This window comes from Dermatophagoides farinae, chromosome 4, assembly GCF_024713945.1.
Source record: "Dermatophagoides farinae isolate YC_2012a chromosome 4, ASM2471394v1, whole genome shotgun sequence".
In the NCBI taxonomy this organism is placed as follows: domain Eukaryota; kingdom Metazoa; phylum Arthropoda; class Arachnida; order Sarcoptiformes; family Pyroglyphidae; genus Dermatophagoides; species Dermatophagoides farinae.
This window is the reverse complement of record NC_134680.1, coordinates 5,392,427-5,407,501: the sequence shown is the minus strand read 5'-3', so window position 1 is coordinate 5,407,501 and position 15,075 is coordinate 5,392,427. Positions and strand designations below refer to the sequence as shown.

The following is a 15,075-nucleotide window of genomic DNA, read 5'->3' as shown; positions in this document are numbered from 1 at the left end:
CACTATGAATTTCGAATAAATGTATTCATACATTGTAAGTTTTTTTTCACTTTTATTTTAAATCATTTATTTAATTAATGAAAATTCATTCATTCATTAAAAATAATGGCTTCTATAAATGATAATGGAATGTACTTTTCTTGTTACAGTTGAAAAAAAATTGAAAATTGATTGATTCATGAAAAAAAATCAAAATGTTTATTCAATCATACTATTTACAACGTATAAACTGGATGAATGGATACATTGTTCATTTATGGTCCACATAAATGATCATCGGTTTTTCCATGCTTTTGTTTTGTGCGGTATTTTCTTTGGTTCGTGTTTTTGACAATTTTATTTGAATTTGATACAACGATTTTTCATACTGAAAAATGGCTCAAACATTGCCGTTAAATCCTAAACCATTCCTAAATGGTTTAACTGGTAAACCAATTATTGTCAAATTAAAATGGGGAATGGAATACAAAGGATTTCTTGTTTCTGTCGATGCTTATATGAATCTACAATTGGCCAATACTGAAGAATATATTGATGGTGCATGTACTGGAAATCTTGGTGAAGTATTAGTACGTTGTAACAATGTTCTCTATATTCGTGGATTAGAAGAAGAAGAAGAGGATGGCGAAATGAAGGATTGATCTGATACTAAACCATCTATCCATCTTTACTTGCCACAGAAAAAAAAGAATAAATTCGTATGATATATTCCTGTCATTTTTTTTTTGTTTATTATAATAATTTTTTTTTTCTTTCCACACCAAATTCTTATGTAACAATTGTCATTCATTTAATGTATGAATTTATTCATCATCATCATTATCATTAAAAAAAATATTTTTCGATTTGATAAATGTTCATGTTCATGATTAATTTAATTTGGAATTGGTGTTGCTGCCATTGCTATGCTTTCGATACCGCATTCATTGGTACCACGACGAATAAGGAAATAACCTCCATCTATTCCCCATTGTTCTCCCCAGCTATTTTTAACAATCCAATAATTTTCACCAGATTTTTCATCACGTCCATAACCAACAATAAGGACGGCATGATTGGTCAACACGAATGGATTGAATTCTACACCAACTTTTTGTTCGGTTTCATAATCTGAATCATGTGAATAGATGCCTCTTCGATAAGTCATGAAATCTTTATAAACTTCGAAACCGACTGCTATTGGACCATTTTTCACTAATTCAATACGCATTGCTTCTTCATTGCAAGCACCAAAATACCCACCAAGATAATTATATTTAATTGTATATGTTCGTTGTTGACATTTAGCCGTTGTATTATAATCGAGTTTACATTTTCCAGTATAAGCTTTATATGGATAACAAGATTCTTCAACGACACCAAAATCTTGTGCATATTTTCCGGCAATCAAATATCCGAATCCACCATCACAACCTTGTGAATATTCTGAACAATCCACCACTTCTTGTGGTGAGAATACCGGTTTTGCAGTATTGTTCGTTGCGATACGAATACGAGCTTCAAGCATAGCCATCGATGCGAATGCATAGCAACTTCCACAATTGCCTTGATTACGTACTGGTGATACATAATTGATACCATCAACATTACGCCAATCGAATGATTCAGGTAAACCACGAGCTTCGTGTCGCTGTTGTTCCGTTGCACGTATTGGTTTTGGGCGGCTATCGAAATGAATAAATGAATCCATTAGTAAAATTGAATAAACTAAAAAATTAATGACCAAAGTGAATCACACATACCTCATTATTCTGGATTTTTCACCTCCAGCCATTTTAATCAAATGTTCTACTGTTTTTGATTGCATTTCTGGATATACGGTTGCTTTCCATGATTTTTGTTTAGAATTAATGTGATCAACATGTTTCTGGCTCAATGCATGACTAAGATCAATATTTTTCAAATATAATGGTTGTTCAATATGTTCTTTAATTGGAAATTGTTCCGAGCCAATTTTTTGTAATGGACTACTATTCCAATCATTTACTTTATGACCAATGTAACATGCCCAATTATTACCAAGTAAATCGTGTGACCATCCAGGTATTGTTTTATGACAATAACTAATTACTTTTGAATTCGATTTACGTTCATAGGCAGAAAAGGCAAAATATTTTCGATAATTGATAATCACTTCGAAACCTTGATTATAAATCAATGTCCAAGTGCCAACATTACCGAATTTATCGACAGCAGTGTTTGGAAAATCTAATCTTACATAGATTTTTTTCGTATATTCACGACGACCATTATCACATTTTTCTGTACGATCATTAATCGGTGTTGATTCTTCAAACAACCATAAGCCTCTAATATCTTCATAAGTACAATTGGCAGGAGTGTCGGCAATGATTTGTCGCCAGCAACAAACCATAAAAATAAATGAAATGATCAAAGATGATTTCATTGTGATTCAATAATGATGATGATAAATTGAATAAGAATTTATAAATTTAGAAAAAAAAACAAAGACAAATGGTAAACAAACAAACAAACAAGCAAACTACGTCTTGGTAATGATTCGATCGTATTATATGATCTTCTTATTTATACCAAACAAATGCCAAATGATGTAAAAGTCAAATCAGCAAAATTAAACACATAAAAAACAAATAGAAAAAAAAATTTTCTGTCATATTGCATATTTCACTAATCAATCAATCAATTTTTTTTTCACTCTACGAATGACGATGATGTGATAACAAACCAAACAATCTTACATTTCCAAATCGATAATTCATATATTGTTTATCAATTAAAAATTATGATTCCACATTTTAAAAAAAACAATAATAAGCGATAGATATATTTACTGAATATAACAATTTTTCTTGCAAACAATGCATTTGTAGACAAGTGCATATATCCTGTCTATTATACCATTTAATGATTGATTGATTGATTGATAATGAATAATAAAGATTGTATATATTTTCAACAAGTAATTTTTTTCCTTCTCGTGTATTAAGGATGTTGATTTTGGATCAATATCCGTGATCGTTTTTTTTTTTTTTGATTATTTATTGCGTAAATCGGGCATATCAAAATCTAGCCAGGATTATCCTAGTCAAGGTTAAACACTCATATTGATTATAATCAATTTATTTTTGGTCACGAGATTTGTTCCAAACACATCATAAATCACGTCACACATACATGCATGTATGCGTCGTTCCAGATTTAATATTGATTATTATCATCATCAATAATTTTCTAATTACCAATCAATTCTAATTGTTCCATGCTTTTATATATTAATTAGCAGTGATGATTAAATAAATTAATTAATCAATCGATGACATTTGTCTTTGATTGATTAATTCCATAAATTCCAATCTAAAATAAAAGTAAATTCAATTTTTTTTTTTGAAAAATAGAATTATTTACAATAAGAATAAAATAAGTTTGAATTTGAATAATAATAATAAAATATCAAAATGATGAAAAATGTGTGCATGTGTGTGTGTGTGTCAGAATTGATGAATTATTGAAAAAAAAATATTGGAATTAAAATTTGCAATTGAAAAAAAAAATTCATAATCAATTCCACTCATAAAAATCATATAATAAAATTGAGATAGATAAGGTTCGTACGATTTATATTCAATGCTGATTATGAATTGGCCTTTTTAATCCTAACAATAATGCAATCGTTGATTTTGGTTGTGATTTCGGTTGCTGTTGTTGTTGTTGTTGTTTATGATCATCTAATTGTTGTTGTATGATAACTTTATCTAATTCAGCACAGCCAATTTCCGATTCACCACCATCATCTAATGGTCCTAATTGTTTACGGCCATATGGATAATCTTCAATAACAATATGGCCAGATACGGAACCTTTATTCATTGGATATGCGGTTATAATTTTCTTAATTTTTGCCATCGTCAATGATGTTGTTGGTTTATCCATTGTGATTACATTATCATCAACACCATCATCAACATTATTTGTCGATGATTCGGACGGTTTTGTTGTTGTTTGTATGGCTTTAATCATCATCATACCCGGTGCCGGTAAATATGTTGGTTTCGGCGAATCTTCCATTGTGGACATGCCATCACGATGTGATGGAAGTTTAAAATCCATACTTTTTAGATCAAAACTTTTAGTAAAATCTAATTTAGGTATTTTAAAACTTCTGAATGGGCCTAATTCTGGTAATCGCATTTTCGGTACTTTTGGTAATGGTAAATTAAGATGACGTAAAAAATGTATTGATGGTCCCATTGGTGCAATGGCCGTTATTTTTGGTGATTTACCAATACTTTGTGTATTTGGCATATCAAAATGTGGTAATGTTAAGCCACTTTCATGTTCACCGGTAAAATCAATTTTTGGCATTTGAAATCCTTGAATAAATTTTTGGCTATTTTTAAGAAAATCTGGTACACTAAAACCAACCAATTTGGTTTTTGAATCCGAATCACCATGATGCGGGCCACCATGACCATGACCAAATTCAATATTCGGTGCATTGATTGTCAATGGTTTACCTTGGTTTAATAATGGTGCAATTAGATTACCCAATGATTCTGGTGCTGCAACCGATATCTGTGGTGGACCTTTATCGCCGAATAAATTTCCAATAATTGAATTAAAATCAATACCAGGTAATGCGGGTATTTTAACCGGTGAATTTTTCATTAAATCACCACCACCGGGTATTATTTTATCTAGACCAGCTACATCGAGCGATGGTATTTCGAAATTTTTCGGTTTTTCATCATGTGGAATTGGCTGTGGTACGGTGAATATAACAGTTTTACTTGATGATGGTTTTGGTGATAAATATGCTTTTGGATAACGGGCACCTTTTTCTCGTATATAATGTCCAGTTTTATAACCAGTCGATGTAATTGCGGCACCATAATCTGAAGGACTATATGAACTATCATCACCATATCCTGATTCGATTGTTGGTCTTTGATAATAAAGATCACCAACTGTTGGTGGTTTTTTCGATTTAACTAACGTTGGTTGTTCATCATATGATCCATCATGATGTTCTTCATAATAACTATCTGATGGTTCAGAATATCCATATTGTGGTTGTTGTTGATGATGATAATGTTGTTCTTGATATTGTGAAGATTCGTCTGGTGATTGTTGATAGCCATCGCTACCATCATCAATTGGACCTTGTTCACTTTGTTCATATTGGCTTGAAGCGGTTCTGAAAAAAAATTTATAAAAAAAAAGAAATAAATTTTATTTGAATCACTAAATTATCAGAAAATTGGGTCATTCATATACCGTACCGTTGATCATATTGATCCATATATGATGATTGTGGTTGTGATGATGATACTGTCAAACTAGATTGTTGTCGTAATGGACGTTGTATTGTAGACATTGTTTTTGTTTGTTGACCATACGATGCTGATATTGGATTGTTATTATCATCTTGTTGTCCAGTGTTATAACTACCACTATCAATACCACCATCACCTGTTTCATAATCATCATTTGTTTCAGTTAATAATGAAGATGTTGGTCTACGATTACGAACAAAATGATTTTTAGATGATGAATATGATAATGATGGTGATGATGAAGATGAAGATGATGATGAGGCTTCTGTCATTGATGAATCAATTGGCTCATATTCAATATTATCATCAGGATGTGTATATGACATATATGATGTGGATGATGCAGATGTTGCTAATGGAATTGATTTCCATGGTGATGATGATGATGATGTTGAAAATAATGGTTTAAATGGTGATGACGAAGATGATGATGATGAAAATGATGATGATAACGATGATGATCGACTACGATATTGGCCATTGGATCCTCTGGATTTATCACTAGTCACCACTACCATTAGTGAACAGCTCCCAAATAGCTATATTTATTATCAAGAAACAAATGGAAATTTTCATTCCGGAAAAAAAAGAAGAAGAAGAAGAAGAAAGAATTTTAGAAAAAAAAACAAAAACAAAACAAAACAAAAATGAATAAAATTATCAACAAATCTATTTTGTGATGATATATGCTAAAACACAAACCAATATGAATATGAGGCTTTTCGTATGCATTTTTTTTTCACTGATGATTATTATTTTTTGGTTGATTGTTAGTAATTAATAAAAAAAAATTTGGACACAATTTAAAACAAAACAAAAATTATTTTCAAACACAAACGGTTTTTATTTTCATTTTTTTTTTCATTGAAGATTTTTCTACACACACACACAAAACACGATACATACAAAAACATCAAATGACCATTATCGAAATCCAAAAAAAAAAAAAGATTAAAATGAAAATAAATGGCATTTGCCTTTATATATTCCACTGTATTGGTTATCATGATAAATTGGACAAGATATGTACCGATAAATAGAGAGAGAGAGATAGAAAGTCAGAACGAACAAGAAATTAATAGCGACAAATATTGTATATGTGTGAGAGAGATATAATAGGATAGATACAGGTTCTAAGTGGGTGTGACGTGAATGTTATGCCCAATATATGAACTCTTATGAATTTTTACTGATTTTGATGAACTCTTACTTTTTTTTCATGATTATTATGGGCTTTCTAAAATATCATTTGTCCACTTTAGAGTTTATGTATATATTACAGGATGTTTCTATTCTCTAATAAAACGAAAAAAAAACATCTTTCAGATACTTGAAATACCTGATATATTTATATAACGGGACAGAGATGAAACAGACAAAAAAAAAAGAACAACATCACTAACGATGCCAATCAGTTTGGTCTGGCTATCTATCGTCGTATTTGAATCTTGTTCGTTGAATTAGATAGTTTTTGTGACGAGATGTTTTCCATTGCTCTACTTTTTCTGGATTTTCATTTTCATGTTGTTGCTGTTGCTTGTTTTTTTTTGGCCTCAAACACTTCATTTTTTTTTCTCAGATACGAAGTTACCAAGTTCGATGGTTATGTGATATGATCAAGGCGATTCATTTCGGTTTCATTCAATCCATTTAACGTGTGTGTGTGTGTGTGTGTATGTGCAGGCGAGATTGTTTTTTTTTAAGAAAAAAAAGAAAAACTTGCTTTTCAAGTCAAACGATAATCATCATTTATCTAATATTTTACTATGAAAGTAATCTAGCAGAAACAGCAAACATTAAAACGATAACGGTCGGTTAAACGGCTGATGGTTTGATTGAAATTAATGTTTTTTTTCCCTCTGTCGTCGTCGTCGTCGTCGTCGTTGTTGTCGGTTGGTTGGTTGGTTGGTTGGTTGGTTGGTTGGTGATACATGTATGAAAATTCCAGAACAAGAAAAAAAAATTGAAAAAAATTGAAGAGAAAAAAAAATACAAAAAAAACATCATTTATAAAGGTGGCTTAAAGTTGCTGGTTATTTTTTTTCCCCATTGAAATCTCTGTGTGGTTCAAGTTTTTATTTTTATCCAGCCGCAGTAAGCTTATCGAAAAAAAATGTGGCCATATGAATTTCGGCAAAAAAAATTTTTTTTTTTTTTTGAATGAATTTATGAATGGTAAACCTTTGACCTAGCGCTCCAGTCACCAATAAATATTGATAAAATTTTTTCATTTTTTTAAAAAAAACTCTAAATCTCTTGGTGATTGAAAAATTTTTCTTAATTTAGTTTGTTGTACACACACAAAAAAAATTATAATTTTCTTATTTCATCATCATCATCATCATTTTTTTTTTTTTTTTTGGTTGAGACATCTCTTTTCTCATCATAATCATCATAATCATCATCATCTAAATCCGATCACTATTTTTTTACAAACCAAATTTAGATGATAGATGTATATCTTAACTACGGGCTACATTAATGGATTTTCGATATTTATACGTTTTTTTTTTGTTCATAAAATGAAATGAATGGCTATTAAATGAGATGCGTTATGATGATGATGATGATTATTATTATTATTATTGATTGCTACTTGATACCTGTTCGAATATTTTTGTTTTTTCATAATAGAATGAATGATTTAATCAATTTGATTTTGTTTTTTGTTTTTTTTTTTTTTTTTTTTGATCGAATGCAATTTAATAATCGAATCGAATGTTGTTGTTGTTGTTGAATATTTTAGGTTGTTGATCTAGAGGTGATTTTAATCACTTATGATGATGATGATGATGATGATGATGATCTAAGACCAGAAAAAAAGACCGGGAGATTTTTTTTTTTTTTTTGATTAATTCGATAATTATTGATCATCTCAATCGGTGGCTGATTTTCTTTTCCATGAGTAAGTGGAAAGATCCAATTTTATAAAAAGGGTGAAAACATGCATCCATTCATTCATTTATTCATTAGAGAAAGTGGAAAACAAACGGCGTCAATCTGATCGATTATAATTGGTTGGTTGGTTGGTTGTGTTGTGTTGAATAAAATGAAATGATAGAGGCAGGTTAGTATGAAAATAAAAAAGAAAGAAAACAAAAACTACTACCTGAAAGCCTTGGGCATTTTTCGCATTTTTGTTTGTTACATTCCAATTTTTTTCCCCATGGACAAATGATGAAACAGAATGGAATTCAGTTCACCAGCAAGAAAAAAAAACCTCAAATATTCTTGAGAATTACAATCGATGATGATGATGATGAATGAATGAAAAAAATCGATTATTTTGATACAAAAATAATAAATACGAATGAATGAATGAATGGAAAAAAATAACAACAAGAAATAATTGAAAAACCAAAATAAACACAAAAAAATTATTCTTGTAAAAAAAACCATCATGATGAACAAGAAAAAATGATGAAATTTTTTGTTTATTTATTCATTTTTTTTAAACGAAACGAAAAAATCGATATTCAATCGATCTATCGATATATTATTATTATTTTTTCTCCTACTTCATCCTTTCGATACACACACACACACACACACACACAATAGGATTGAACGTAAATATTTGATCGATGATCAATCATCATGATCATCATAATAGCTTCTGGATATTTTGCATTATAAAAATTCTTATTATTATTATTATTATTAACGCACATCATAGAAAAAATATCTTCCACTAGTCTTTGTTTGTCTGTCTTTCTGTTTTTTTTCATCTTGATACACATTCTTGATGCATTCATTCATTCATCAGTCAGTGTTTTGTAGGTAGACATGATTACATTTATACACAAATATTATTCAACAAAACTATTTAGTGGGCGACAAAATTGAACCATGATAATCATTTTTTTTGCTGTAGAAAAAAAAAATAATCAAAATGACCTGCTGCTACACATTTCATTGGCAGATTTTTGAAAGAGAAATTTTGGTATTAATTCAACACACATATCATAAACACTAAATTTAGATTTTTTTTCTTCTTCTTCTTCTTTAACAAGTTTTGATCATTTTGATATTTTCTGGTTGTTATGTTGTTTTGATCAGCCACCATCATCCCCCATAAATGTATCGACTATCTGCCCACTTTTTTTCCATCTTTTTCTGTCTTGTTGTCTATGGTTGCTAACATCATCAATTATTATCATCATCATCATCATTATTTGGGATGAGAGTAACTTGAACATTTTTTGTTTGTTTGTTCCACTGTATGGGTTGGTTGCCTTGAAGCTTAATTTTCTTTTCTGGAATCTGGATATTATTATTATTTTGGAGAAAAACAAAATCCTTAGATAGCGGAGCAGAAAATAATAATAATAATCAAATGTGTAATCATGACCAGAAAAAGAAAAAGAAAAACAATTTAAGGATTTTACATGAAAAAAAAACAAAACAACAGTGATCGTAGAAATAAGTTACCCGATCGGTTAATGTTAAGATTTTGTTTTCGGGTTTTTTCGGTTTTTTTTTCGCAAAACAAACAAACACACACACACACAAATGAAACATAATAAAAAGATTATGTTTGTTTCTCCAGAATCTTTGTACATTTTTCGGGCTATTTGTTTGTTTTTTTCCGTATTTATTTTTTTTTCCTGTGAACAGAAAACGCAAACAATTTGATGTTTTTTGTTTTTTTTTTGTTGTTGACACCATTTCAAAAAAGTAAATTCCATGAAAATGAGCAATTTGACTCCCCATCCAGTTGATTAATTAATTATATTGGTTTGTTTTCCGTCTGGTTATTTGATATGAGTAATGAAAATTGTTGACAGATTGCAATCAAATTATTGTTGTCATTGAAAAAAATTGAATTGAGATTGGCAATTTTAGTTAAAATTGACTAGAAATTGATTTGAATTGAAAATAACGAAAGAAAAAGAGAGACCCATCATCATCATCATTCATGATCTTTGATGTCAAAAAAAAAAATAACAAGTTTGTTCCACGGAAACAAACAAAAAAAAAATAAAAAATGATAAAATAGGCTTGGTAACCGTTATATAGTGATAGTAGTAGTCTATGATAATCAATTTTCAATGAATTATTGACAATTTGAAAGTAAAAAAAAAACATCATCCACTTATATGGATGAATTATGATGATGATGATAATGACAATGACATTTAAAATAATAAAAAAAAAAAACTTTCATACGAGGATCTCTATCTATATTAAGATTGTGTTTGTCCTGTGTGTGTGTGTGTGTGTGTAGACATTTCATTTACTTTTATCCACATAAAGATGAAAATGTTTCAAGATAATTGAAATTCACAAATTTTTTTTGTTCTTCTTTTTCTATCTTCACTAATGAGCTATTTTCCTTTGTATTGTTTAATTTTTTTCCAAGTAGATTTCTTGAAAAAAAATTGAAAAAAAAATAAATGACAAAACTAGAACTGACTAGAACAAAATCAAATTGAAAAAAATAGGATGTATTTCGGATTGTATTTTTTTCTATGTTTCATCTTCTGGTTAACCGCACCGCACCACATATATAATGATTCATTTTTATTGCTTTTTTTTCTCTCTCTCTCTCTCTCATAATCATTTGTGTATTGTTGTCGGTTACATATAGAGAGCTATCTGAAAATCTTTTTTTTTCTGGTCGATAGAATCATTTATGCATAGAAACTAACGTTTTTATTTTCGGAATCGTTTTTTTCATAAGAAAAAATAATATATAATGTAAAAAAAGGAATATAAAACCAGTACAGTTACTATGTACATAATTATCATCATCATCTTTTATAATTCTGGTAATGTATGTGTGTGTGTGTGTCCGTGGGTTTTGAATAAAATATGATATGAACAAATAAAAAATAATGATGATTTTTGGGCTTTTTCTTTCGGTTACTAGTTCCATTTCGTCTTATTTCAATTCATTTTCATCATCATCATCATTCTTTTTCATTTACTTGTTTCACCTCATTTTCATTTCCATTGCATTCATTCAACTAATTTTCAGCCATTTTTTTCCCCAGTTTTTTTTTTGAATGTCGATTTTCTTTGTTTTGTCGATTTGCACTTCTATATTTCTCAAGGGTGTTAGACAGTCGAACAACAACAACAACAACAAATCCAAGTACACGCACAATTGAATTGGTGTGAAAATTATTTTCATTTTATTCTGGTTGCTATTATTCTCTGTTTATTCCTCTTGAAAATCATTGATACTGTTGTTGTTGTTGTTTTTTTTTTCATTATTACGCCAAACTTCGTATTAGGAAGACGTGATTAATTTTTTCATTGTTGTTGATTCAAATATGATTATTGCCATTGAAATTGATGATGATGATGATGATGAAATCAAGTACGGAATTAATTTACCAACAAAGAATGAATCAAAAATTGAAACTTTTGTATTATAGTCAATGCCAATTGGATCAATAGTTCACATTCATTCATTTATATTCAGTTATATTGAGGCCAAAAGATTTTTTTTTTGTTTTGTTTTTGTTTTTAGTAGTTTCTAGTAACACAGATTTCTAATCTCAATCTTTTCATTTTTTGATGATGATCATGATCATTATTAAATGATGTAAATGTCTAATCTCAGTGATTATGGAACGTGGATTTTTTTTTTCTTATTAACGTAAAAATGATGATGATAGTCAACCTAACACACACACACACACACACACACACATATGCACTAATGTTATAATCATTATTATGGAACAACAACAACAACAAAAACAAATGACATTATAAATAAAAAATGCAAACTATCCAAGCACATTATCCATTCATTCATTAAATCATTCATTCGGTCAGAATAATAATAATAAAAAAAAGAAAATAAAAACCTGACCTGTTGTCTGTTGAATGTCAAATTTGCCATTATTTTTCCTTCATTTTTCTTCATTGATTTTCTAATGATGATGATCATCATCATCATTATCGACATTCAACAAGAAAAAGCGAAGAAAAAAAAATTATTGAGGCTAAACTTTCATGTTCACATCATCATGATGTGTGAAACATGTGTATTACATGTGTGTGTGTGTGTTCCAAATAAATATTGTTGTTCAGAAAAAAATAATGAAAACAACAACAACAACAACAAACAGAAAAAAAATCTAGTTATCATTATTAACATTCAAGTACATTTGATAAAAGTGTTGAATTATGAAATCTTTCTTTGTGTATTGATTTTTATTTCCTTGTTTGTTTGTTGGTTGTTGTTGTTGTTGTTGTTTATTGTTGGTTGTTGTTGTTATTATACAATAATTTCAATTTGAATAAATTAATATCAAAGTGGCTTATTAAAAAAAAGATGCATGATTGATTGATCAATTTTAGCATTGACAATCTGATAAAGCTTAGAATCATATGGTGGATTAATCAAAATCTAGCTGAAATCTTTGAAAAACCAGAGTGGGTAAAGAAAACCGAGTTTGATTCCATTCTTGGAATTTTTTCCTTGTTTTGTTTTGTTTTGTTTCGAAAAAGAAGCAAAAAAACGAAACAATAAAAAAAATTGGGCAATTTTGTTGTTGTCGTTGTTGTTGTTGGATAATTCCAACTTTTGTATTATGGATAATTAGTTTATAGCCAAGGTATATCGGTGACGCTGGTGAAAAACTTTTTTTTTTGTTGTCTGGTAAAAGTAAACTTTTTTTTCGCTGTGGTTATTGTTGACTGACGGCTGAATTTAATCTGAGCGAAAATTTTGAAATGCAAAAAAAACAAGAATAAAAAAGCAAAATTTCTGTCTGGATTAGGTGAAAATAGCCAAAAAAAAAAACAAAACAAAACAAAACAAAAAATGATTATTAATCTTCAAGTTAATCATTTTTGTCATTTCATTCACTTTTTTTTATAAATGTACAAAATTCACATGGTCATTTTCTAATGAAGAAAAAAGAAGGTTAATTTTTTTTTTCTTGATTTGAGATGGAAAAATGGAAAATTTTCAATTTTTACCTGTTTTTTTTTTGGTTTTATTGAATTTTCATCTTTTTCTTTTTTCTTCTCTTTATAACGCATGATCATATATATGATCAGATTATGCATGCTGATGATGATGATGACGACGACGACGGCGACGATGAAGATCATATCGTCGTAATCGAGATGTATCGATGTCGACGGCTTTTTTTTTCTTTGGTTCGGCTTTATATCAAATCATCATCATCATCATCATCATATGGATGGCCTAATTTTATACAATTTTTATTTTAGCTAAAATTAGATGGATTTTTTTTTCTTCTTCTTTTGCTTTCTTTCTTATTTTGTTCGGTTATCGATCTCTTTTTAAACATCATCAATTTAAACCAATGATGATGATGATGATGATAATAACCAAATATATGATACTTAAACTTTTTCTTTCTAAAGATTTACAAAATGAATTCAATTTGTTTTTTTTTTAAACGATCATTTTTTCTGTGTTATTCAAGTTTTAATTTTCTCGGCTAATCAACAAAAAACGATGATGATGATGATCATCATCATATAAACCGGGCTGCTATGTCTGCCGGTGTTGTTGTTTTTTTTTTTTTTTTTTTTTTGCAAGTTACATTACTGTTTCTGTTTTTTCTTGACAAATGACCAATGACTTTCATCATCATCATCATCATGTAGATAAACGCCATACGGTCATGTGTATATTATATATATACTAAAATAATAACCGAAAATTAAAATTGGCTCCTCATTATTTAAATTTATCATTGAGATTGAAAATATTTTTATTACTGAAAAATAAAATCCACACACATTTGAAAAATCATATCACTGGCTCAAAAAAAAATGATGATAAACAACAAGCATTATGATCAAATGATATGAGTCAAACAACACAAATGATGATTACATAAAATAAGTAACAATGAATCAGATTGGTTGTAATCAATTTTCATCATTTCTGATTGAAAAGTTTGCATTATTTTTTTTCTCATTTATATTTATTTATTTCGTAAATTTATCATCAATTTAAAATTTAATTGAATTAAAATTATTGATGATAAATATTGAAATTGACAGAGAAATAAAATGTTTGCGTTAGATTATTTTTCATTTCTTGAAATGACATTTACATCACATATTTCCATTGAATTGCAATCATCATCATCCGGTAATGGTAATAACAATAATAATAATGGACCATGGATGATGTCCATCTAGGAACTCTCTCTCTCTTTAATTTGTTTATGGACAGAAAAAATGTTTGAATTCATTTGAAAATTTTTTTTTTCTTGACCATTTTGTTTCATCAAAGACAATTTCCTGTTTGATGGGGGGAAAAAAATGATGTTTTTATTTTCATATATGGATGGTGGATATTTTTCTGATGCAATGAAGAAAAAATAAAAATAAAAATAAAACGATAATCGTATAATCGATATAATCGATGCTCATCTTCATCATCATACGGAAACCCAGTAAATTAAAGACAAATGTATGGCCATTTCCTTGATAAGTGTCGTCAACAATTTTCTTTACATTTTTTTTTTTTTTGACTTTTCAAAATTTTTCTCCTTAACCTTCCCTTGATGGGATGATGAATTCAAGAAATTTTACCCTTGGTCCAATCATATGCTATATCGTTCAAAATCATTGAAATTGTTATAATCCAAAATGTTTTTTTTTTTGGGTGTTATTGTTGTTGGTGAAATTAGAAACCTTTTTTTAGAAAAAAAAATTGAAAGAAAAAACTTTTCTATTACAAAATTTCATTAGCTAAAGCAACATGCTTGTTTTTGTTGTTGTTGATGATGTGATAATGTTGTAGTCGTCGTCG

The 15,075-nt window shown here is 28.9% G+C and overlaps 3 protein-coding genes across 3 annotated transcripts; 1 reads left to right on the top strand and 2 right to left on the bottom strand.

The window, feature by feature from the left end:
* The first annotated feature begins 273 nt into the window (after window positions 1-273).
* Window positions 274-854, top strand: SmF (small ribonucleoprotein particle protein SmF). Its single transcript, XM_047053334.2, has one exon. The coding sequence runs from the start codon at window positions 375-377 to the stop codon at window positions 639-641; it is 267 nt and encodes an 88-aa protein (XP_046909290.1). The 5' UTR covers window positions 274-374; the 3' UTR covers window positions 642-854.
* On the bottom strand, window positions 786-2,972 carry LOC124490781 (dipeptidyl peptidase 1). Its single transcript, XM_047053333.2, has 2 exons — window positions 1,743-2,972; window positions 786-1,664 (listed from the first exon to the last, which is right to left on the bottom strand). The coding sequence occupies exons 1-2, from the start codon at window positions 2,405-2,407 to the stop codon at window positions 875-877; spliced, it is 1,455 nt and encodes a 484-aa protein (XP_046909289.1). The 5' UTR covers window positions 2,408-2,972; the 3' UTR covers window positions 786-874.
* Window positions 2,973-3,344: 372 nt separating this feature from the next.
* Window positions 3,345-6,282, bottom strand: LOC124490286 (uncharacterized). Its single transcript, XM_075729912.1, has 3 exons — window positions 6,018-6,282; window positions 5,262-5,854; window positions 3,345-5,176 (listed from the first exon to the last, which is right to left on the bottom strand). Exons 1-3 carry the CDS (start codon window positions 6,045-6,047, stop codon window positions 3,604-3,606), a joined length of 2,196 nt encoding a protein of 731 aa, XP_075586027.1. The 5' UTR covers window positions 6,048-6,282; the 3' UTR covers window positions 3,345-3,603.
* Window positions 6,283-15,075: the final 8,793 nt, after the last annotated feature.

What these genes read in the sequence shown, in the direction of transcription:
- SmF (XM_047053334.2), top strand. Translation starts at nt 375, where the DNA reads ATGGCTCAAACATTGCCGTTAAATCCTAAACCATTCCTAAATGGTTTA.
- LOC124490781 (XM_047053333.2), bottom strand. Translation starts at nt 2,407, where the DNA reads ATGAAATCATCTTTGATCATTTCATTTATTTTTATGGTTTGTTGCTGG. An exon ending in GAAAAATCCAGAATAATGAG is followed by an intron (nt 1,665 to 1,742) that starts GTATGTGTGATT and finishes TCATTTCGATAG; the next exon opens with CCGCCCAAAACCAATACGTG.
- LOC124490286 (XM_075729912.1), bottom strand. Translation starts at nt 6,047, where the DNA reads ATGCATACGAAAAGCCTCATATTCATATTG. An exon ending in AAAGCCTCATATTCATATTG is followed by an intron (nt 5,855 to 6,017) that starts GTTTGTGTTTTA and finishes TAATAAATATAG; the next exon opens with CTATTTGGGAGCTGTTCACT. An exon ending in ATGGATCAATATGATCAACG is followed by an intron (nt 5,177 to 5,261) that starts GTACGGTATATG and finishes ATTTTTTTTCAG; the next exon opens with AACCGCTTCAAGCCAATATG.